General features: G+C 44.3%; 2 protein-coding genes across 5 annotated transcripts in view; one reads left to right on the top strand and one right to left on the bottom strand.

Moving 5' to 3' along the window:
* sh3bgrl (SH3 domain binding glutamate-rich protein like) overlaps window positions 1-20,343 on the bottom strand; it is a 55,677-nt gene extending 35,334 nt beyond the window's left edge. Inside the window, exon 1 of one of the 2 annotated variants that reach the window (XM_065018253.1) lies at window positions 19,902-20,343. In XM_065018253.1, coding sequence (XP_064874325.1) covers window positions 19,902-19,946 — 45 coding nt within the window. In that variant the 5' untranslated portion in view covers window positions 19,947-20,343. The remainder of the gene's footprint in view (window positions 1-19,901) is intronic. The other variant, XM_065018252.1, reaches the window with a different exon arrangement.
* Window positions 20,344-21,318: 975 nt separating this feature from the next.
* LOC135571743 (non-histone chromosomal protein HMG-14A-like) overlaps window positions 21,319-23,265 on the top strand; it is a 29,510-nt gene continuing 27,563 nt past the window's right edge. For 2 of the 3 annotated variants that reach the window (XR_010463891.1, XM_065018254.1), the window contains exons 1-3: window positions 21,319-21,469; window positions 22,437-22,466; window positions 22,619-22,648. Coding sequence is in view for 2 of the 3 variants with exons in the window: in XM_065018254.1 (XP_064874326.1) it covers window positions 21,455-21,469; window positions 22,437-22,466; window positions 22,619-22,648 (75 nt within the window). In the remaining variant the exon portion in view is untranslated. The remainder of the gene's footprint in view (window positions 21,470-22,436; window positions 22,467-22,618; window positions 22,649-23,265) is intronic. The other variant, XM_065018255.1, reaches the window with a different exon arrangement.

Raw genomic sequence — 23,265 nt, 5'->3', positions numbered from 1 at the left:
TTTGTCACAATATTGTGACAAAGGGGAGGAAGAGAGAGTGAGGGAGGGAGAGGGAGAGAGAGAGGGAGGAAGAGGATTACCAGGCAGATTCTTTTTAATTTTCTTTTTTCTTTTACTGTTATTTAACCAGGTAAATTGACTGAGAACACATTCTCATTTGCAGCAACGGCCTGGGGAATAGTTACAGGGGAGAGGAGGAGGATGAATGAGCATATTGTAAGCTGGGGATGATTAGGTGACCATGATGGTATGAGGGACAGCTTGGGAATTTAGCCAGGACACTGGGGTTAACACCCCTACTCTTACGATAAGTGCCATGGGATCTTTAATGACCTCAGAGAGTCAGGACACCCGTTTAACATCCCATCTGAAAGACGGCACCCTACACAAAGCAATGTCCCCAATCACTGCCCTGGGGCATTGGAATATTTTCTTAGACCAGAGGAAAGAGTGCCTCCTACTGGCCCTCCAACACCACTTCCAGCAGCATCTGGTCTCCCATCCAGGGACCAACCAGGACCAACCCTGCTTGGCTTCAGAAGCATGCACTGATTTACCAGGATGTGTACTGCGAGCATGCGCTGACCAACTGGTAAGTGTCTTCACTGACATTTTCAACCTCTCCCTGACTGAGTCTGTAATACCAACATTTTTCAAGCAGTCCACAATAGTGCTCAAGAACAATAAGGTAACCTGCCTAAATGACTACCGACCCGTAGCACGTCTGTAACCATGAAGCGCTTTGAAAGACTGGTCATGGCTCACATCAACACCATTATCCCAGAAACCCTAGACCCACTCCAATTTGCATACCGCCCCAACAGATCTACAGATGATGCGAACTCTATTGCACTCCACACTGGTCTTTCCCACCTGGACAAAAGGAACACCTATGTGAGAATACTATTCATTGACTACAGCTCAGCATTCAACACCACCATAGTGCGCTCAAAACTCACCAATAAGCTAAGGACTCTGGGACTAAACACCTCCCTCTGCAACTGGATCCTGGACTTCCTGATGGGTCGCCCCCAGGTGGTAAGGGTAGGAAACAACACATCCGCCACGCTGATCCTTAACACGGGGGCTCCACAGGGGTGCGTGCTCAGTCCCCTCCTGTACTCCCTGTTCACTCATGACTGCATGGCCAGACACGACTCCAACGCCATCATTAAGTTTTCCGACGACACAACAGTGGTAGGCCTGATCGCCGACAACGACGAGACAGCCTATAGAGAGGAGGTCAGAGACCTGGCCGGGTGGTGCCAGAAGAACAACTTCTCCTTCAACGTAACCAAGACAAAGGAGATGATTGTGGACTACAGGAAAAGGAGGACTGAGCACGCCCCCATTCTCATCGATGTAGTGGAGCAGGTTGAGAGCTTCATGTTCCTTGGCGTCCACATCACCAACAAACTAACATGGTCCAAGCACACCAAGACAGTTGTGAAGAGGGCACGACAAAACCTATGCCCCTCAGAAGACATACAATTTTGCCATGGGTCCTCAGATCCTCAGCTGCACCATCGAGAGCCTCCTGACGGGCTGTATCACTGCCTGGTATGGCAACTGCTCGGCCTCCGTCCTCAAGCCACTACAGAGTGTAGTGCGTACGGCCCACTACATCACTGGGGACAAGCTTCCTGCCATCCAGGACCTCTATATCAGGCGGTGTCAGAGAAAGGTCCTAAAAATTGTCAAAGACTCCAGCCACCCTAGTCATAAACTGTTCTCTCTGCTAACACATGGCAAGCAGTACCGGAGCGTCAAGTCTAGGTCCAAGAGGCCTCTAAACAGCTTCTACCCCCAAGCCATAAGACTCCTGAACACCTAATCAAATGGCTACCCAGACTATTCACATTTCCCCCCACCCCTTTTTGTCACTTTAATAACTATAACTACACTACCATTCAAAAGTTTGGGATCACTTAGAAATGTCCTTGTTTTCCATGAAAACATACATGAAATGCGTTGCAAAGTGAATAAGAAATCTAGTCAAGACGTTGACAAAGTTATAAATAATGACTTTTAATTGAAATAATAATTATGTCCTTCAAACTTTGCATTCGTCAAAGAATCCTCCATTTTCAGAAATTACAGCCTTGTTGACCTTTGGCATTCTAGTTGTCAATTAGTTGTCAATTTGAGGTAATCTGAAGAGATTTCACCCCATGCTTCCTGAAGCACCTCCCACAAGTTGGATTGGCTTGATGGTCACTTCTTACGTACCATACGGTCAAGCTGCTCACAACAGCTCAATAGGGTTGAGATCCGGTGACTGTGCTGGCCACTCCATTATAGACAGAATACCAGTTTGGAGCAGTGCTTTGGGTCATTGTCCTGTATGAGGAAATTGTCTCCAATTAAGGACCGCCCACAGGGTATGGCATGGCGTTACAGAATGGAGTATTAGCCTTTCATCTTCAAGATCCCTTTTACCCTGTGCAAATCTCCCACTTTACCACCACCAAAGCACCCCCAGACCATCCCATTGCCTCCACCAAAGCACCCCCAGACCATCCCATTGCCTCCACCAAAGCACCCCCAGACCATCCCATTGCCTCCACCAAAGCACCCCCAGACCATCCCATTGCCTCCACCAAAGCAGCCCCAGACCATCCCATTGCCTCCACCAAAGCACCCCCAGACCATCCCATTGCCTCCACCAAAGCACCCCCAGACCATCCCATTGCCTCCACCAAAGCACCCCCAGACCATCCCATTGCCTCCACCAAAGCACCCCCAGACCACCCCATTGCCTCCACCAAAGCACCCCCAGACCATCCCATTGCCTCCACCAAAGCACCCCAGACCATCCCATTGCCTCCACCAAAGCAGCCCCAGACCATCCCATTGCCTCCACCAAAGCACCCCAGACCATCCCATTGCCTCCACCAAAGCAGCCCCAGACCATCCCATTGCCTCCACCAAAGCACCCCCAGACCATCCCATTGCCTCCACCAAAGCACCCCAGACCATCCCATTGCCTCCACCAAAGCAGCCCCAGACCATCCCATTGCCTCCACCAAAGCACCCCCAGACCATCCCATTGCCTCCACCAAAGCACCCCCAGACCACCCATTGCCTCCACCAAAGCACCCCCAGACCATCCCATTGCCTCCACCAAAGCACCCCCAGACCATCCCATTGCCTCCACCAAAGCACCCCCAGACCATCCCATTGCCTCCACCAAAGCAGCCCCAGACCATCCCATTGCCTCCACCAAAGCACCCCCAGACCATCCCATTGCCTCCACCAAAGCAGCCCCAGACCATCCCATTGCCTCCACCAAAGCACCCCCAGACCATCCCATTGCCTCCACCAAATGTATTTGGCACATTAAATAGTTAACTTATAGTTATAGAATATTTAGCTGGAAAACATTAGTAGTAAATTTCAAGTGTAACTTGATAACCTCTCTTGTGCTGCTCAACAGTAGATCGTCAGGTCACAAATCTTCTGTTTGCTCCATGTGCTCTTTTTAAATAAACTTACCATGTGACTGGATCAATTATATTACCATGTGACTGGATCAATTATATTACCATGTGACTGGATCAATTATATTACCATGTGACTGGATCAATTATATTACCATGTGACTGGATCAATTATATTACCATGTGACTGGATCAATTATATTACCATGTGACTGGATCAATTATATTACCATGTGACTGGATCAATTATATTACCATGTGACTGGATCAATTATATTACCATGTGACTGGATCAATTATATTACCATGTGACTGGATCAATTATATTACCATGTGACTGGATCAATTATATTACCATGTGACTGGATCAATTATATTACCATGTGACTGGATCAATTATATTACCATGTGACTGGATCATTATATTACCATGTGACTGGATCAATTATATTACCATGTGACTGGATCAATTATATTACCATGTGACTGGATCAATTATATTACCATGTGACTGGATCAATTATATTACCATGTGACTGGATCAATTATATTACCATGTGACTGGATCAATTATATTACCATGTGACTGGATCAATTATATTACCATGTGACTGGATCAATTATATTTTTGTGAATACATCATATCGGCTGTATTTCCAAATACCCCAGTACACAGTATTTACAGTATACTGCCCAAGCCTAGTCAGTCAGCCGGTCAGCTAAACAGTCAGTCAGTCAGTCAGCCAGCCGGTCAGCTAAACAGTCAGTCAGGGTAGAAAAGGGCGGTGGTCTTCCCCAACTAGATGGGAGGAAGGAGAGATAAGAGTGGACAGAGGAGAAGAGGAGTGGAGGAGAGTGGAGGAAGGAGAGATAAGAGTGGACAGAGGAGAAGAGGAGTGGAGGAGAGTGGAGGAAGGAGAGATAAGAGTGGACAGAGGAGAAGAGGAGTGGAGGAGAGTGGAGGAAGGAGAGATAAGAGTGGACAGAGGGAAGAAGAGGGAGTGGAGGAGCCTTGTGGAGGCTACCTCAGGATCCAAGGAGGCTAGATAATGGAGGGAGGGGGGAAGAGAGAGGAGAAGAGGAGTGGAGGGAGGAGGTGGAGGGAGGTGGAGAGGGGAGAGGAGAAGAGAGTGGAGGGAGGAGAGGTGGAGGAGAGTGGAGGGAGAGAGGAGGAAGAGAGTGGACAGAGGAGTGGAGGGAGAGGAGTGGAGGAGTGGAGGGAGAGGGAGAGGAGAGAGGAGGGAGGGAGAGAGAGGGAGGGAAGAGAGAGGAGAAGGAGGAGGAGAGGAGTGGAGGGAGGGGAAGAGAGAGGAGAAGAGGAGTGGAGGAGAGTGGAGGGAGGGGAAGAGAGAGGAGAAGAGGAGTGGAGGAGAGGAGTGGAGGGAGGGGAAGAGAGAGGAGAAGAGGAGGGAGGAGTGGAGGAGGGGAGGAGAGGAGGAGAAGAGTGGAGAGGAGGGAGGGGAGAGAGGAGTGGAGGAGGAGAGGAGTGGAGGGAGGGGGGAGAGAGAGAGGAGTGGAGGAGAGGAGTGGAGGGAGGGGAAGAGAGAGGAGAAGAGGAGTGGAGGAGAGGGTGGAGGGAGGGGAAGAGAGAGGAGAAGAGGAGTGGAGGAGAGGAGTGGAGGGAGGGGAAGAGAGAGGAGAAGAGGAGTGGAGGAGAGGAGTGGAGGGAGGGGAAGAGAGAGGAGAAGAGGAGTGGAGGAGAGGAGTGGAGGAAGGGGAAGAGAGAGGAGAAGAGGAGTGGAGGAGAGTGGAGTGGAGGGAGGGGAAGAGAGAGGAGAAGAGGAGTGGAGGAGAGTGGAGGGAGGGGGAAGAGAGAGGAGAAGAGGAGTGGAGGAGAGTGGAGGGAGGGGAAGAGAGAGGAGAAGAGGAGTGGAGGAGAGGAGTGGAGGGAGAGGAGTGGAGGAAGGGGAAGAGAGAGGAGAAGAGGAGTGGAGGAGAGTGGAGGGAGGGGAAGAGAGAGGAGAAGAGGAGTGGAGGAGAGTGGAGGGAGGGGAAGAGAGAGGAGAAGAGGAGTGGAGGAGAGGAGTGGAGGGAGAAGAGTGGAGGAAGGGGAAGAGAGAGGAGAAGAGGAGTGGAGGAGAGTGGAGGGAGGGGGAGAGAGAGGAGAAGAGGAGTGGAGGAGAGGAGTGGAGGGAGGGGAAGAGAGAGGAGAAGAGGAGTGGAGGAGAGGAGTGGAGGGAGAGGAGTGGAGGAAGGGGAAGAGAGAGGAGAAGAGGAGTGGAGGAGAGTGGAGGGAGGGGAAGAGAGAGGAGAAGAGGAGTGGAGGAGAGGAGTGGAGGGAGGGGAAGAGAGAGGAGAAGAGGAGTGGAGGAGAGGAGTGGAGGGAGGGGAAGAGATAGGAGAGGAGTAGAGAAAGGAGGAGAATTATGCAGAGGAGTGGAGGGAGATGTGTGGAGAGGACTGGAGAGGAGTGGAGGGAGTAGAGGTGTGGAGAGGACTAGAGTGGAGGGTGTGGAGAGGTGTGGAGAGAGGAGAGGTGTGGAGAGGAGAGGAGTGGAGGAGAGGTGTGGAGGGAGTGAAGGGGGAGGTGTGGAGAGGACTAGAGTGGAGGGAGTAGAGGTGTGGAGAGGAGTGGAGAGAGGATAGGTGTGGAGAGGAGTGGAGAGGACTAGAGTGGAGGGAGTAGAGGTGTGGAGAGGAGTGGAGAGAGGATAGGTGTGGAGAGGAGTGGAGAGGACTAGAGTGGAGGGAGTAGAGGTGTGGAGAGGTGTGGAGATAGGATAGGTGTGGAGAGGAGTGGAGGAGAGGTGTGGAGGGACTGAAGGGGGAGAGGTGTGGAGAGGACTAGAGTGGAGGGAGTAGAGGTGTGGAGAGGTGTGGAGAGGAGTGGAGAGGACTAGAGTGGAGGGAGTAGAGGTGTGGAGAGGACTAGAGTGGAGGGAGTAGAGGTGTGGAAAGGTGTGGAGAGGACTAGAGTGGAGGGAGTAGAGGTGTGGAGAGGTGAGGAGATAGGAGAAGAGTGGAGGGAGTAGAGGTGTGGAGAGGTGTGGAGATGACTAGAGTGGAGGGAGTAGAGGTGTGGAGAGGTGTGGAGAGGAGTGGAGAGGACTAGAGTGGAGGGAGTAGAGGTGTGGAGAGGTGTGGAGAGGACTAGAGTGGAGGGAGTAGAGGTGTGGAGAGGTGTGGAGATAGGAGAAGAGTGGAGGGAGTAGAGGTGTGGAGAGGTGTGGAGAGGACTAGAGTGGAGGGAGTAGAGGAGGGAGGGAGGGAGTAGGTGTGGAGAGGAGTGGAGGGAGGGAGGAGATAGGGGAGGGAGGAGATAGGGGAGGGAGGGAGGGAGGAGATAGGGGAGGGAGGGAGGGAGGACATAGGGGAGGGAGGGAGGGAGGAGATAGGGGAGGGAGGGAGGGAGGGAGGAGATAGGGGAGGGAGGGAGAAGATAGGGGAGGGAGGGAGGAGATAGGGGAGGGAGGGAGGAGGAGATAGGGGAGGGAGGGAGGAGATAGGGGAGGGAGGGAGGGAGGGAGGAGATAGGGGAGAGAGGGAGGGAGGGAGTAGAGGTGTGGAGAGGAGTGGAGGGAGGGAGGGAGGAGATAGGGGAGGGAGGGAGGGAGGAGATAGGGGGGAGGGAGGGAGGGAGGAGGAGATAGGGGAGGGAGGGAGGAGATAGGGGAGGGAGGGAGGAGGAGGGGAGGGAGGGAGGGAGGGAGGAGATAGGGGAGGGGGAGGGAGGAGATAGGGGAGGTGTGTGGACTGTATACATTACAGAAAAGAGTACAAACATCTAATGTGGGTCTCTAATCTATTCAGTCCATTAGTCTTATAACTCCATACTGTAACTGTGAGCCCCCTCTCTCAGTATTATACCAGTCAGTTATAGACTGTAACTGTGAGCCCCCCTCTCTCAGTATTATACCAGTCAGTTATAGACTGTAACTGTGAGCCCCCTCTCTCAGTATTATACCAGTCAGTTATAGACTGTAACTGTGAGCCCCCCTCTCTCAGTATTATACCAGTCAGTTATAGACTGTAACTGTGAGCCCCCTCTCTCAGTATTATACCAGTCAGTTATAGACTGTAACTGTGAGCCCCCCTCTCTCAGTATTATACCAGTCAGTTATAGACTGTAACTGTGAGCCCCCTCTCTCAGTATTATACCAGTCAGTTATAGACTGAGAACTGTGAGCCCCCCTCTCTCAGTATTATACCAGTCAGTTATAGACTGTAACTGTGAGCCCCCCTCTCTCAGTATTATACCAGTCAGTTATAGACTGTAACTGTGAGCCCCCCTCTCAGTATTATACCAGTCAGTTATAGACTGTAACTGTGAGCCCCCTCTCTCAGTATTATACCAGTCAGTTATAGACTGTAACTGTGAGCCCCCCTCTCTCAGTATTATACCAGTCAGTTATAGACTGTAACTGTGAGCCCCCCTCTCTCAGTATTATACCCCCCTCTCTCAGTATTATACCAGTCAGTTATAGACTGTAACTGTGAGCCCCCCTCTCTCAGTATTATACCAGTCAGTTATAGACTGTAACTGTGAGCCCCCTCTCTCAGTATTATACCAGTCAGTTTATAACTGTGAGCCCCCCTCTCTCAGTATTAGTATTAACTGTTATAGACTGTAACTGTGAGCCCCCTCTCTCAGTATTATACCAGTCAGTTATAGACTGTAACTGTGTAACTGTGAGCCCCCCTCTCTCAGTATTATACCAGTCAGTTATAGACTGTAACTGTGAGCCCCCTCTCTCAGTATTATACCAGTCAGTTATAGACTGTAACTGTGAGCCCCCCTCTCTCAGTATTATACCAGTCAGTTATAGACTGTAACTGTGAGCCCCCCTCTCTCAGTATTATACCAGTCAGTTATAGACTGTAACTGTGAGCCCCCTCTCTCAGTATTATACCAGTCAGTTATAGACTGTAACTGTGAGCCCCCTCTCTCAGTATTATACCAGTCAGTTATAGACTGTAACTGTGAGCCCCCCTCTCTCAGTATTATACCAGTCAGTTATAGACTGTAACTGTGAGCCCCCTCTCTCAGTATTATACCAGTCAGTTATAGACTGTAACTGTGAGCCCCCCTCTCTCAGTATTATACCAGTCAGTTATAGACTGTAACTGTGAGCCCCCTCTCTCAGTATTATACCAGTCAGTTATAGACTGTAACTGTGAGCCCCCTCTCTCAGTATTATACCAGTCAGTTATAGACTGTAACTGTGAGCCCCCTCTCTCAGTATTATACCAGTCAGTTATAGACTGTAACTGTGAGCCCCCCTCTCTCAGTATTATACCAGTCAGTTATAGACTGTAACTGTGAGCCCCCCCTCTCTCTCAGTATTATAGACCAGCCCCCCCTCTCAGTATTATACCAGACTATAGACTGTAACTGAGCCCCCCTCTCTCAGTATTATACCAGTCAGTTATAGACTGTAAGCCCCCCCTCTCAGTATTATACCAGTCAGTTATAGACCCCCTCTCTCAGTATTATACCAGTCAGTTATAGACTGTAACTGTGAGCCCCCCTCTCTCAGTATTATACCAGTCAGTTATAGACTGTAACTGTGAGCCCCCTCTCTCAGTATTATACCAGTCAGTTATAGACTGTAACTGTGAGCCCCCTCTCTCAGTATTATACCAGTCAGTTATAGAGTAACTGTGAGCCCCTCTCTCAGTATTATACCAGTCAGTTATAGACTGTAACTGTGAGCCCCCCCCTCTCTCAGTATTATACCAGTCAGTTATAGACTGTAACTGTGAGCCCCCTCTCTCAGTATTATACCAGTCAGTTATAGACTGTAACTGTGAGCCCCCCCTCTCTCAGTATTATACCAGTCAGTTATAGACTGTATTATACCAGTCAGTTATAGACTGTAACTGTGAGCCCCTCCCCCCAGTCTCTCAGTATTATACCAGTCAGTTATAGACTGTAACTGTGAGCCCCCCTCTCTCAGTATTATACCAGTCAGTTATAGACTGTAAGAGCCCCCCCTCTCAGTATTATACCAGTCAGTTATAGACTGTAACTGTGAGCCCCCCTCTCTCAGTATTATACCAGTCAGTTATAGACTGTAACTGTGAGCCCCCCTCTCTCAGTATTATACCAGTCAGTTATAGACTGTAACTGTGAGCCCCCCTCTCTCAGTATTATACCAGTCAGTTATAGACTGTAACTGTGAGCCCCCTCTCTCAGTATTATACCAGTCAGTTATAGAAAGAGGAACTGTGAGCCCCCCTCTCTCAGTATTATACCAGTCAGTTATAGACTGTAACTGTGAGCCCCCTCTCTCAGTATTATACTCAGTTATAGAGTGTAACTGTGAGCCCCCCTCTCTCAGTATTATACCAGTCAGTTATAGAAAGAGGAACTGTGAGCCCCCCCCCCTCTCTCAGTATTATACCAGTCAGTTATAGACTGTAACTGTGAGCCCCCCTCTCAGTATTATACCAGTCAGTTATAGAAAGAGGAACTGTACTAGAGGAAGTAGCTCTAAATATGAGGGCCAGTCTGTCCTCTGTTCCCTCGCTCTCTTTCTCAGTCGCTCTCTGTTCTCTCTCGCTCTCAAATTAATTAAATTCAAAGGGCTTTATTGGCATGGGAAACATATGCTTACATTGTCAAAGCAAGTGAAGAAGATATATATATTTTTTTAAATAAACAAAAAAATAACAGTAAAGATTACACTCACAAAAGTTCCAAAGGAATAGAGGCATTTCAAATGTTGTATTATGGCTATATACAGTGTTGTAACAATGTGCAAATAGTTAAAGTACAAAAGGGAAAATAAATCAACACAAAAATATATGGGTTGTATTTACAATAGTGTTCTCTCTCTCTCTACTCTTGCCAGATAGTTCTCATGGTGGGTTCCTGCATGCTGCAGTGACTCTATGTCAGTTCCTCTCAGGCCCTCCTCCTCTCTTCAGTCAGTCAGCAGTATAGGGACACTCTGTTAACAACACTGCTTTGAGACTCAGCTAACACTAAACTGATGCAACAAACATTCCACTGACACTCTACTAAAACTCTACTCACTGACACTCTACTGACACTCTACTAAAACTCTACCTACTGACACTCTACTGACACTCTACTAAAACTCTACCTACTGACACTCTACTAAAACTCTACTCACTGACACTCTACTGACACTCTACTAAAACTCTACTCACTGACACTCTACTGACACTCTACTAAAACTCTACTCACTGACACTCTACTGACACTCTACTAAAACTCTACTCACTGACACTCTACTGACACTCTACTAAAACTCTACTCACTGACACTCTACTGACACTCTACTAAAACTCTACTTACTGACACTCTACTGACACTCTACTAAAACCTACTGACACTCTACTAAAACTCTCACTGACACTCTACTGACACTCTACTAAAACTCTACTCACTGACACTCTACTGACACTCTACTAAAACTCTACTGACACTCTACTGACACTCTACTAAAAACTTACTGACACTCTACTGACACTCTACTAAAACTCTACTCACTGACACTCTACTGACACTCTACTAAAACTCTACTTACTGACACTCTACTGACACTCTACTAAAACTCTACTCACTGACACTCTACTGACACTCTACTAAAACTCTACTCACTGACACTCTACTGACACTCTACTAAAACTCTACTTACTGACACTACTGACACTCTACTAAAACTCTACTCACTGACACTCTACTGACACTCTACTAAAACTCTACTTACTGACACTCTACTGACACTCTACTAAAACTCTACTCACTGACACTCTACTGACACTCTACTAAAACTCTACTCACTGACACTCTACTGACACTCTACTAAAACTCTACTTACTGACACTCTACTGACACTCTACTAAAACTCTACTCACTGACACTCTACTGACACTCTACTAAAACTCTACTTACTGACACTCTACTGACACTCTACCGACAGTCTACTGACACTCTACCTACACTCTGCTGACACTAAACTGACACTCTCCTGGCACTCTGCTGACACTCTGCTGACACTCTGCTGACACTAAACTGACACTCTCCTGGCACTCTGCTGACACTCTGCTGACACTAAACTGACACTCTCCTGGCACTCTGCTGACACTCTGCTGACACTAAACTGACACTCTCCTAGCACTCTGTTGACACTCTACTGACACTCTACTAACACTATTAAAACTCTACTAACACTACTGACTCTACTGATACCATTAAAACTCTACTGACACTCTACTGAGACTGCTAATACTGCTGACACTGCTGACACTCAACTAAGACTCTACTGACACTCTACTAAAACTCAACAAAAACTCTACTGACACTCTACTGACACTCTACTGACACTCTACTGACATGACACTCTACTGACACTCTACTGACACTCTACTGACACTCTACTGACTCTCGACTGACACTCTACTGACACTCAACTAAAACTCAACTGACACTACTAAGACTCTACTGACACTCTACTGGCACTCTACTAAAACTCAACAAAAACTCTACTGACACTCTACTGACACTGCTGACACTCTGCTGACACTCTGCTGACACTCTGCTGACACTCTGCTGACACTCTACTGACACTCTACTAAAACTCAACAAAAACTCTGCTGACACTCTACTGACACTCTGCTGACTCTACTGACACTCTGCTGACTCTACTGACACTCTGCTGACACTCTGCTGACACTGCTGACACTCTACTGACACTGCTGACACTCTGCTGACACTCTGCTGACACTCTGCTGACACTGCTGACACTCTACTGACACTGCTGACACTCTGCTGACACTGCTGACACTCTACTGACACTGCTGACACTCTACTGACACTGCTGACACTGCTGACACTCTACTGACACTGCTGACACTCTACTGACACTGCTGACACTGCTGACACTCTGCTGACACTGCTGACACTCTGCTGACACTCTGCTGACACTGCTGACACTCTGCTGACACTGCTGACACTCTGCTGACACTCTACTGACACTGCTGACACTGCTGACACTCTGCTGACACTCTGCTGACACTGCTGACACTCTGCTGACACTGCTGACACTCTACTGACACTGCTGACACTCTACTGACACTGCTGACACTGCTGACACTCTACTGACACTGCTGACACTCTGCTGACACTCTGCTGACACTGCTGACACTGCTGACACTCTACTGACACTCTACTGACACTGCTGACACTCTACTGACACTGCTGACACTCTACTGACACTGCTGACACTGCTGACACTCTACTGACACTGCTGACACTCTACTGACACTGCTGACACTGCTGACACTCTACTGACACTGCTGACACTGCTGACACTACTGACACTGCTGACACTCTGCTGACACTCTACTGACACTGCTGACACTCTGCTGACACTCTACTGACACTGCTGACACTGCTGACACTCTACTGACACTGCTGACACTGCTGACACTCTACTGACACTGCTGACACTGCTGACACTGCTGACACTCTGCTGACACTCTGCTGACACTGCTGACACTCTGCTGACACTCTACTGACACTCTGCTGAGACTCTGCTGACACTCTGCTGACACTGTATAGCCTACATATAACTGTCTGGTATAGCCTACATATAGCCTACATATAACTGTCTGGTATAGCCTACATATAACTGTCTGGTATAGCCTACATATAGCCTACATATAACTGTCTGGTATAGCCTACATATAACTGTCTGGTATAGCCTACATATAACTGTCTGGTATAGCCTACATATAACTGTCTGGTATAGCCTACATATAGCCTACATATAACTGTCTGGTATAGCCTACATATAACTGTCTGGTATAGCCTACATATAACTGTCTGGTATAGCCTACATATAACTGTCTGGTATAGCCTACATATAACTGTCTGGTATAGCCTATATATAGCCTACATATAACTGTCTGGTATAGCCTACACATAGCCTACATATAACTGTCTGGTATAGCCTACATATAGCCTACATATAACTGTCTGGTATAGCCTACATATAGCCTACATATAACTGTCTGGTATGGCCCACATATAACTGTCTGGTATAGCCTACATATAGCCTACATATAACTGTCTGGTATAGCCTACATATAGCCTATATATAACTGTCTGGTATAGCCTACATATAACTTTCTGGTATAGCCTACATATAACTGTCTGGTATAGCCTACATATAACTGTCTGGTATAGCCTACATATAACTGTCTAGTATAGCCTACATATAACTGTCTGGTATAGCCTACATATAACTGTCTGGTATAGCCTACATATAACTGTCTAGTATAGCCTACATATAACTGTCTGGTATAGCCTACATATAACTGTCTGGTATAGCCTACATATAGCCTACATATAGCTGTCTGGTATGGCCTACATATAACTGTCTGGTATAGCCTACATATAGCCTACATATAACTGTCTGGTATAGCCTACATATAGTCTACATATAACTGTCTGGTATAGAATACATATAGTCTACATATAACTGTCTGGTATAGCCTACATATAGCCTACATATAACTGTCTGGTATAGCCTACATATAGTCTACATATAACTGTCTGGTATAGCCTACATATAGCCTACATATAACTGTCTGGTATAGCCTACATATAGCCTACATATAACTGTCTGGTATAGCCTACATATAACTGTCTGGTATAGCCTACATATAACTGTCTGGTATAGCCTACATATAACTGTCTGGTATAGCCTACATATAGCCTACATATAACTGTCTGGTATAGCCTACATATAACTGTCTGGTATAGCCTACATATAACTGTCTGGTATAGCCTACATATAACTGTCTGGTATAGCCTACATATAACTGTCTGGTATAGCCTACATATAGCCTACATATAACTGTCTGGTATAGCCTACACATAGCCTACATATAACTGTCTGGTATAGCCTACATATAGCCTACATATAACTGTCTGGTATAGCCTACATATAGCCTACATATAACTGTCTGGTATGGCCCACATATAACTGTCTGGTATAGCCTACATATAGCCTACATATAACTGTCTGGTATAGCCTACATATAGCCTATATATAACTGTCTGGTATAGCCTACATATAACTTTCTGGTATAGCCTACATATAACTGTCTGGTATAGCCTACATATAACTGTCTGGTATAGCCTACATATAACTGTCTAGTATAGCCTACATATAACTGTCTGGTATAGCCTACATATAACTGTCTGGTATAGCCTACATATAACTGTCTAGTATAGCCTACATATAACTGTCTGGTATAGCCTACATATAACTGTCTGGTATAGCCTACATATAGCCTACATATAGCTGTCTGGTATGGCCTACATATAACTGTCTGGTATAGCCTACATATAGCCTACATATAACTGTCTGGTATAGCCTACATATAGTCTACATATAACTGTCTGGTATAGAATACATATAGTCTACATATAACTGTCTGGTATAGCCTACATATAGCCTACATATAACTGTCTGGTATAGCCTACATATAGTCTACATATAACTGTCTGGTATAGCCTACATATAGCCTACATATAACTGTCTGGTATAGCCTACATATAGCCTACATATAACTGTCTGGTATAGCCTACATATAGTCTACATATAACTGTCTGGTATAGCCTACATATAGCCTACATATAACTGTCTGGTATAGCCTACAGATAACTGTCTGGTATAGCCTACATATAACTGTCTGGTATAGCCTACATATAACTGTCTAGTATAGCCTACATATAGCCTACATATAACTGTCTGGTATAGCCTACATATAGCCTACATATAACTGTCTGGTATAGCCTACATATAGCCTACATATAACTGTCTGGTATAGCCTACATATAACTGTCTGGTATAGCCTACATATAGCTGTCTGGTATAGCCTACATATAGCCTACATATAACTGTCTGGTATAGCCTACATATAGCCTACATATAACTGTCTGGTATAGCCTACATATAACTGTCTGGTATAGCCTACATATAACTGTCTGGTATAGCCTACATATAACTGTCTGGTATAGCCTACATATAACTGTCTAGTATAGCCTACATATAACTGTCTGGTATAGCCTACATATAACTGTCTAGTATAGCCTACATATAACTGTCTAGTATAGCCTACATATAACTGTCTGGTATAGCCTACATATAACTGTCTAGTATAGCCTACATATAACTGTCTGGTATAGCCTACATATAACTGTCTAGTATAGCCTACATATAACTGTCTGGTATAGCCTACATATAACTGTCTAGTATAGCCTACATATAGCCTACATATAACTGTCTGGTATAGCCTACATATAGCCTACATATAGCCTACATATAGTCTACATATAACTGTCTGGTATAGCCTACATATAGCCTACATATAACTGTCTGGTATAGCCTACATATAGCCTACATATAACTGTCTGGTATAGCCTACATATAGTCTACATATAACTGTCTGGTATAGCCTACATATAGCCTACATATAACTGTCTGGTATAGCCTACATATAGTCTACATATAACTGTCTGGTATAGCCTACATATAGCCTACATATAACTGTCTGGTATAGCCTACATATAGCCTACATATAACTGTCTGGTATAGCCTACATATAGCCTACATATAACTGTCTGGTATAGCCTACATATAGCCTACATATAACTGTCTGGTATAGCCTACATATAGCCTACATATAACTGTCTGGTATAGCCTACATATAACTGTCTGGTATAGCCTACATATAACTGTCTGGTATAGCCTACATATAACTGGCTGGTATAGCCTACATATAGCCTACATATAGCCTACATATAACTGTCTGGTATAGCCTACATATAGCCTACATTTAACTGTCTGGTATAGCCTACATATAACTGTCTGGTATAGCCTACATATAACTGTCTGGTATAGCCTACATATAACTGTCTGGTATAGCCTACATATAACTGTCTGGTATAGCCTACATATAACTGTCTGGTATAGCCTACATATAACTGTCTAGTATAGCCTACATATAGCCTACATATAACTGTCTGGTATAGCCTACATATAGCCTACATATAACTGTCTGGTATAGCCTACATATAACTGTCTGGTATAGCCTACATATAGCCTACATATAACTGTCTGGTATAGCCTACATATAGCCTACATATAACTGTCTGGTATAGCCTACATATAACTGTCTGGTATAGCCTACATATAGTCTACATATAACTGTCTGGTATAGCCTACATACAACTGTCTGGTATAGCCTACATATAACTGTCTAGTATAGCCTACATATAACTGTCTGGTATAGCCTACATATAACTGTCTAGTATAGCCTACATATAACTGTCTAGTATAGCCTACATATAACTGTCTGGTATAGCCTACATATAACTGTCTAGTATAGCCTACATATAACTGTCTAGTATAGCCTACATATAACTGTCTAGTATAGCCTACATATAACTGTCTAGTATAGCCTACATATAACTGTCTAGTATAGCCTACATATAGCCTACATATAACTGTCTGGTATAGCCTACATATAGTCTACATATAACTGTCTGGTATAGCCTACATATAGCCTACATATAACTGTCTGGTATAGCCTACATATAACTGTCTGGTATAGCCTACATATAGTCTACATATAACTGTCTGGTATAGCCTACATATAGTCTACATATAACTGTCTGGTATAGCCTACATATAGCCTACATATAACTGTCTGGTATAGCCTACATATAGTCTACATATAACTGTCTGGTATAGCCTACATATAACTGTCTGGTATAGCCTACATATAACTGTCTGGTATAGCCTACATATAGTCTACATATAACTGTCTGGTATAGCCTACATATAGTCTACATATAACTGTCTGGTATAGCCTACATATAACTGTCTGGTATAGCCTACATATAACTGTCTGGTATAGCCTACATATAACTGTCTGGTATAGCCTACATATAACTGTCTGGTATAGCCTACATATAACTGTCTGGTATAGCCTACATATAACTGTCTAGTATAGCCTACATATAGCCTACATATAACTGTCTGGTATAGCCTACATATAGCCTACATATAACTGTCTGGTATAGCCTACATATAACTGTCTGGTATAGCCTACATATAGCCTACATATAACTGTCTGGTATAGCCTACATATAGCCTACATATAACTGTCTGGTATAGCCTACATATAACTGTCTGGTATAGCCTAGTCTACATATAGTCTGGTATCTACATATAACTGTCTGGTATAGCCTACATATAACTGTCTGGTATAGCCTACATATAACTGTCTAGTATAGCCTACATATAACTGTCTGGTATAGCCTACATATAACTGTCTAGTATAGCCTACATATAACTGTCTAGTATAGCCTACATATAACTGTCTGGTATAGCCTACATATAACTGTCTAGTATAGCCTACATATAACTGTCTAGTATAGCCTACATATAACTGTCTAGTATAGCCTACATATAACTGTCTAGTATAGCCTACATATAACTGTCTAGTATAGCCTACATATAACTGTCTAGTATAGCCTACATATAACTGTCTGGTATAGCCTACATATAGTCTACATATAACTGTCTGGTATAGCCTACATATAGCCTACATATAACTGTCTGGTATAGCCTACATATAACTGTCTAGTATAGCCTACATATAGCCTACATATAACTGTCTGGTATAGCCTACATATAGCCTACATATAACTGTCTGGTATAGCCTACATATAACTGTCTAGTATAGCCTACATATAACTGTCTAGTATAGCCTACATATAACTGTCTAGTATAGCCTACATATAACTGTCTAGTATAGCCTACATATAACTGTCTAGTATAGCCTACATATAACTGTCTAGTATAGCCTACATATAACTGTCTAGTATAGCCTACATATAGCCTACATATAACTGTCTGGTATAGCCTACATATAGTCTACATATAACTGTCTGGTATAGCCTACATATAGCCTACATATAACTGTCTGGTATAGCCTACATATAACTGTCTAGTATAGCCTACATATAGCCTACATATAACTGTCTGGTATAGCCTACATATAGCCTACATATAACTGTCTGGTATAGCCTACATATAGCCTACATATAACTGTCTGGTATAGCCTACATATAACTGTCTGGTATAGCCTACATATAGCCTACATATAACTGTCTGGTATAGCCTACATATAGCCTACATATAACTGTCTGGTATAGCCTACATATAACTGTCTGGTATAGCCTACATATAGTCTACATATAACTGTCTGGTATAGCCTACATATAGCCTACATATAACTGTCTGGTATAGCCTACATATAACTGTCTGGTATAGCCTACATATAGTCTACATATAACTGTCTGGTATAGCCTACATATAACTGTCTGGTATAGCCTACATATAACTGTCTAGTATAGCCTACATATAACTGTCTGGTATAGCCTACATATAACTGTCTGGTATAGCCTACATATAACTGTCTAGTATAGCCTACATATAACTGTCTAGTATAGCCTACATATAACTGTCTAGTATAGCCTACATATAACTGTCTAGTATAGCCTACATATAACTGTCTAGTATAGCCTACATATAACTGTCTAGTATAGCCTACATATAACTGTCTAGTATAGCCTACATATAACTGTCTAGTATAGCCTACATATAACTGTCTAGTATAGCCTACATATAACTGTCTAGTATAGCCTACATATAACTGTCTGGTATAGCCTACATATAACTGTCTAGTATAGCCTACATATAACTGTCTAGTATAGCCTACATATAACTGTCTAGTATAGCCTACATATAACTGTCTAGTATAGCCTACATATAACTGTCTAGTATAGCCTACATATAACTGTCTAGTATAGCCTACATATAACTGTCTAGTATAGCCTACATATAACTGTCTAGTATAGCCTACATATAACTGTCTGGTATAGCCTACATATAGCCTACATATAACTGTCTAGTATAGCCTACATATAGCCTACATATAACTGTCTGGTATAGCCTACATATAGTCCACATATAACTGTCTAGTATAGCCTACATATAGCCTACATATAACTGTCTGGTATAGCCTACATATAGTCTACATATAACTGTCTGGTATAGCCTACATATAGCCTACATATAACTGTCTGCTATAGCTGCTATTGGCTAAAACACATTTCTGATACAATATGAATGGAGTCATGTCTCCAGCTCTCCAGTGTGTCAGTTCAAACTGGTTGACCAACTGAGGCGCTCAGAGAATATTGTCTTATTGCTGATTAGAAATACATACTGTATCTGCACATCGTTATTATATACAGTCTGGTAAAGAAACAGCCCAGCTAGAGTCTACAGCTGTGGCAGCCTACCTTCTTTATACCAGAACCCCCACATGTAGTAAACCATCATCACCAGAACCCCCGACCCCTGCAAATCGTATGAAATTTGTAAAAGTCGTTTGTTCAGTTCTTACCGAGGTGGAACCGGAAGAGGTTGCTATATAGACCTTGATCACCATGTTAGAGTGCGTTGTCGCCGAGGCTCCAGTCAGGTAGATTGATGCTTTGCTCTGCTCTGTTCCAATAGTAATAATGTGAGTTTCACAGCGATGACTCACAAAACAACTTCCTCCAGTCCTGGTCTGAACGATCCGCCCCTCTTCTCTTCTCTTCACTCTCTCTCTCGTTCTCTTTCTATTCTTTCACACGGTCCGTTTCTCGTTGAAACAGGTCACCGTGACTTGATCAGTGACAAAAAGTCGACCACAGACTCAACAGCCTAAATGCGTGGACGTAAAGAGTCAGGAACTGTAACTTTCAAGAAAAAATAGAACCTTCTGTCCAGTCAATGTTATGTCTCTTTTCACCTTCTGATTGAATTCCCTCATTAGCTCCACTTTGTGTCTGAATGCAACAATGTATCGAGAAGTAGCATCCATTAGAATGACGTCATAATCGAACCCAGTTACAGTTGGTTACAATGTCGCACCAGGTTGCGGTTAAAGGGCGTCTCAGAGCGCCGCCCAGTGGCATACATGAAACACTGCATCCCCACTACAATACCGGTATATCCGGCCTTTTTGGGGGATTTTAGTCCAGTAAATGAATGGCTATGAATTACAATAGCTAATAGAAGTACGCAATGCAAGGCTAGTTGGTCACATTTCAAGGTGATCATTCATATTCCGCCCTTTCTATCTCTATTCGGTGTGTCTGACTAGATAAGAGAGGAAGACTGAGGATGTTTTAGTGAGGTGTATCGTCTGTCCTCGGCCGCCAGGGGTGCAGGGAGAACTGCTCATTCATTCACACTGGGCTTTGGAGCTGAAGCCACCTACAGGCGCCCGGACGATGCGACGTAAACGTTCCCTCTCCTCAGATTCATTTAGAAAATCCGACCAACAAAAATGTGTCGAGCAAGAAGGGCGCCATGTTGGCCACAAGCACGAAGCCAAATGTTGATGTATTTTTCCTCTTATTTTGGCCAGAAGTTAAAATGGTGTAGTAGATGGTGACTTGCCTAGTTAAATAAAGGTTACATAAAAATAAAATATATAAAAAAGACACTCGTTCTATGATGCTTGGAATAGAGGGAGATTATTTTCTTTGAGTTCCATTGAAATAAGACATAAATTAAACACAACCTCTATCAAATCATGTTCTCTGTTCGCAGGGGCACGTACTAATCATGCGCTCTCTATTATTTCATGGAGATGTTCTTGATTTTAGCAAGGCTTTTCTTCCCTCGCTTTGCTAGAAGCACTTCGCGCGTAAAGAACATCACCGGTTCCCAAATTCTCCGTGTTCTGCAGCTGCGAATAGCGCGCCGTAATTGGCGGAGAGCACATCAATCCTGCGTTTAGCCGCACCCCTCCCCCCAGTCAGCCAGTCTGGTGGCTGTTCCTGTGTGTTTACTACACGGACCAGGCAGCAGCAGACACTTGGCTTCACATGCACCTAACTAACAACAGCTAGCTAGCTAAACACTTTATAGTTCCATCTGAAAGAGAATCTCCAAGAATCCAACATGCCCAAGAGAAAGGTACGTAGTTTGGTGACTATTTAGAGAGGATTGTGAAATAAGAAAAGCAGGTAGCTATTGATAGCCTGCAAATGAATGTAGAGAGCCATCGCTTCTCCAACGATTAGTTAATTATAAACCTATTTCTTTTGAGAATTTATGGTATTTATTTGGAGGGTATTTTCTAAAAATAATATGTATTTTTTTGTGTGTTTTAAATGAATATTTTTTCTGATTGCTTGTGGGCTTAAAAGGCTGCTTTCCCCCCGGCAGTCGCTGTCCTTTGGGAAGCCAGAAGTCTGTCTCCATGTAGTTAAAGCACAACCAGCAGCCATGCTTTGCAGCCCAAGTCTTCCTCTCTTCTTCGACCTACCGAACAGAAACGCTTCAGTTACAGACATTTTCCCCTCAATCCGCCCAAAATGTCCCCGAGAATATTCGTTCGTATCCCTAGTTTAAATTCTGATCGTTAAAAGATGCAATCGTCGTCGTATTTCGATAAAAATGTATATTTTTTGTCTTTGTTCATGGTCCCAGGTGGCTGCAGTGTCGTGTCTCTACCGCCTGGCGGCGCTGCGGAGGCTTAACTCTGCTCCTCCCTCTTGCTTATTCCGTCCCGCGCGAGTTTTCAAATCCTGCCTGAGCTCATAGACAGAAGAGAGAGATGGAGAGAGTGGAGAAAGAGAGACAGATGCTTTAGGACCCCAACTTTCAGTGTTACTGGTCCCAAAACATATAAACTGTTAACAACACTCAAATATTACATTACACTTCCATCTAATGGGTCTAAAAACACCTTTATTTTTACATTATCTATGACATTTTAAATTTTTTCTTGAAATTGAAAAGTTATCTGGGGTCTTCCCTGACAGTGAAGAAATATGTAATTTGAGCCACCGTAGACTGTTGCCTGCTCTTATAAAGGCCAATAAAGTGTTGTTGTTGTGATAAAAGTAGTTTATTTGTCGTTGTTTGTGTTTGCCCTCAGCAGGGAGCCGCTGGGGACACCAAGGAGGAGGTAAGACCGAGATCCTCGACTACAACTCGTCCCCTATAATTAATATTCAATAAATGAACTCGTATTGTCAGCTCAGTTTCATCATAGTTGATCTCTGACAGCGTGTGTGTTTTTCTGTGGTGACATGTTTTCTCTTCCTCTTCCTGTTGCAGCCCCAGAGGAGATCCGCCCGGTTATCAGCGGTGAGACCAGCTACGATACAGACGTTATACACTACCTTATGACGCGTCTATAACCTGTACACTACCTTATGACCCATCATATAACCTGTACACTACCTTATGACCCATCATATAACCTGTACACTACCTTATGACCCATCATATAACCTGTACACTACCTTATGACGCGTCTATAACCTGTACACTACCTTATGACCCATCATATAACCTGTACACTACCTTATGACGCGTCTATAACCTGTACACTACCTTATGACGCGTCTATAACCTGTACACTACCTTATGACGCGTCTATAACCTGTACACTACCTTATGACGCGTCTATAACCTGTACACTACCTTATGACCCATCATATAACCTGTACACTACCTTATGATGCATCATATAACCTGTACACTACCTTATGACGCGTCTATAACCTGTACACTACCTTATGACGCGTCTATAACCTGTACACTACCTTATGACCCATCATATAACCTGTACACTACCTTATGACGCGTCTATAACCTGTACACTACCTTATGACGCGTCTATAACCTGTACACTACCTTATGACGCGTCTATAACCTGTACACTACCTTATGCGTCTATAACCGTACACTACCGTCATATA

The sequence above is a fragment of the Oncorhynchus nerka genome, linkage group LG5, assembly GCF_034236695.1.
Source record: "Oncorhynchus nerka isolate Pitt River linkage group LG5, Oner_Uvic_2.0, whole genome shotgun sequence".
NCBI lineage: Eukaryota > Metazoa > Chordata > Actinopteri > Salmoniformes > Salmonidae > Oncorhynchus > Oncorhynchus nerka.
The sequence above is the reverse complement of the archived record's forward strand: the minus strand, read 5'-3'. Positions and strand labels throughout refer to the sequence as shown.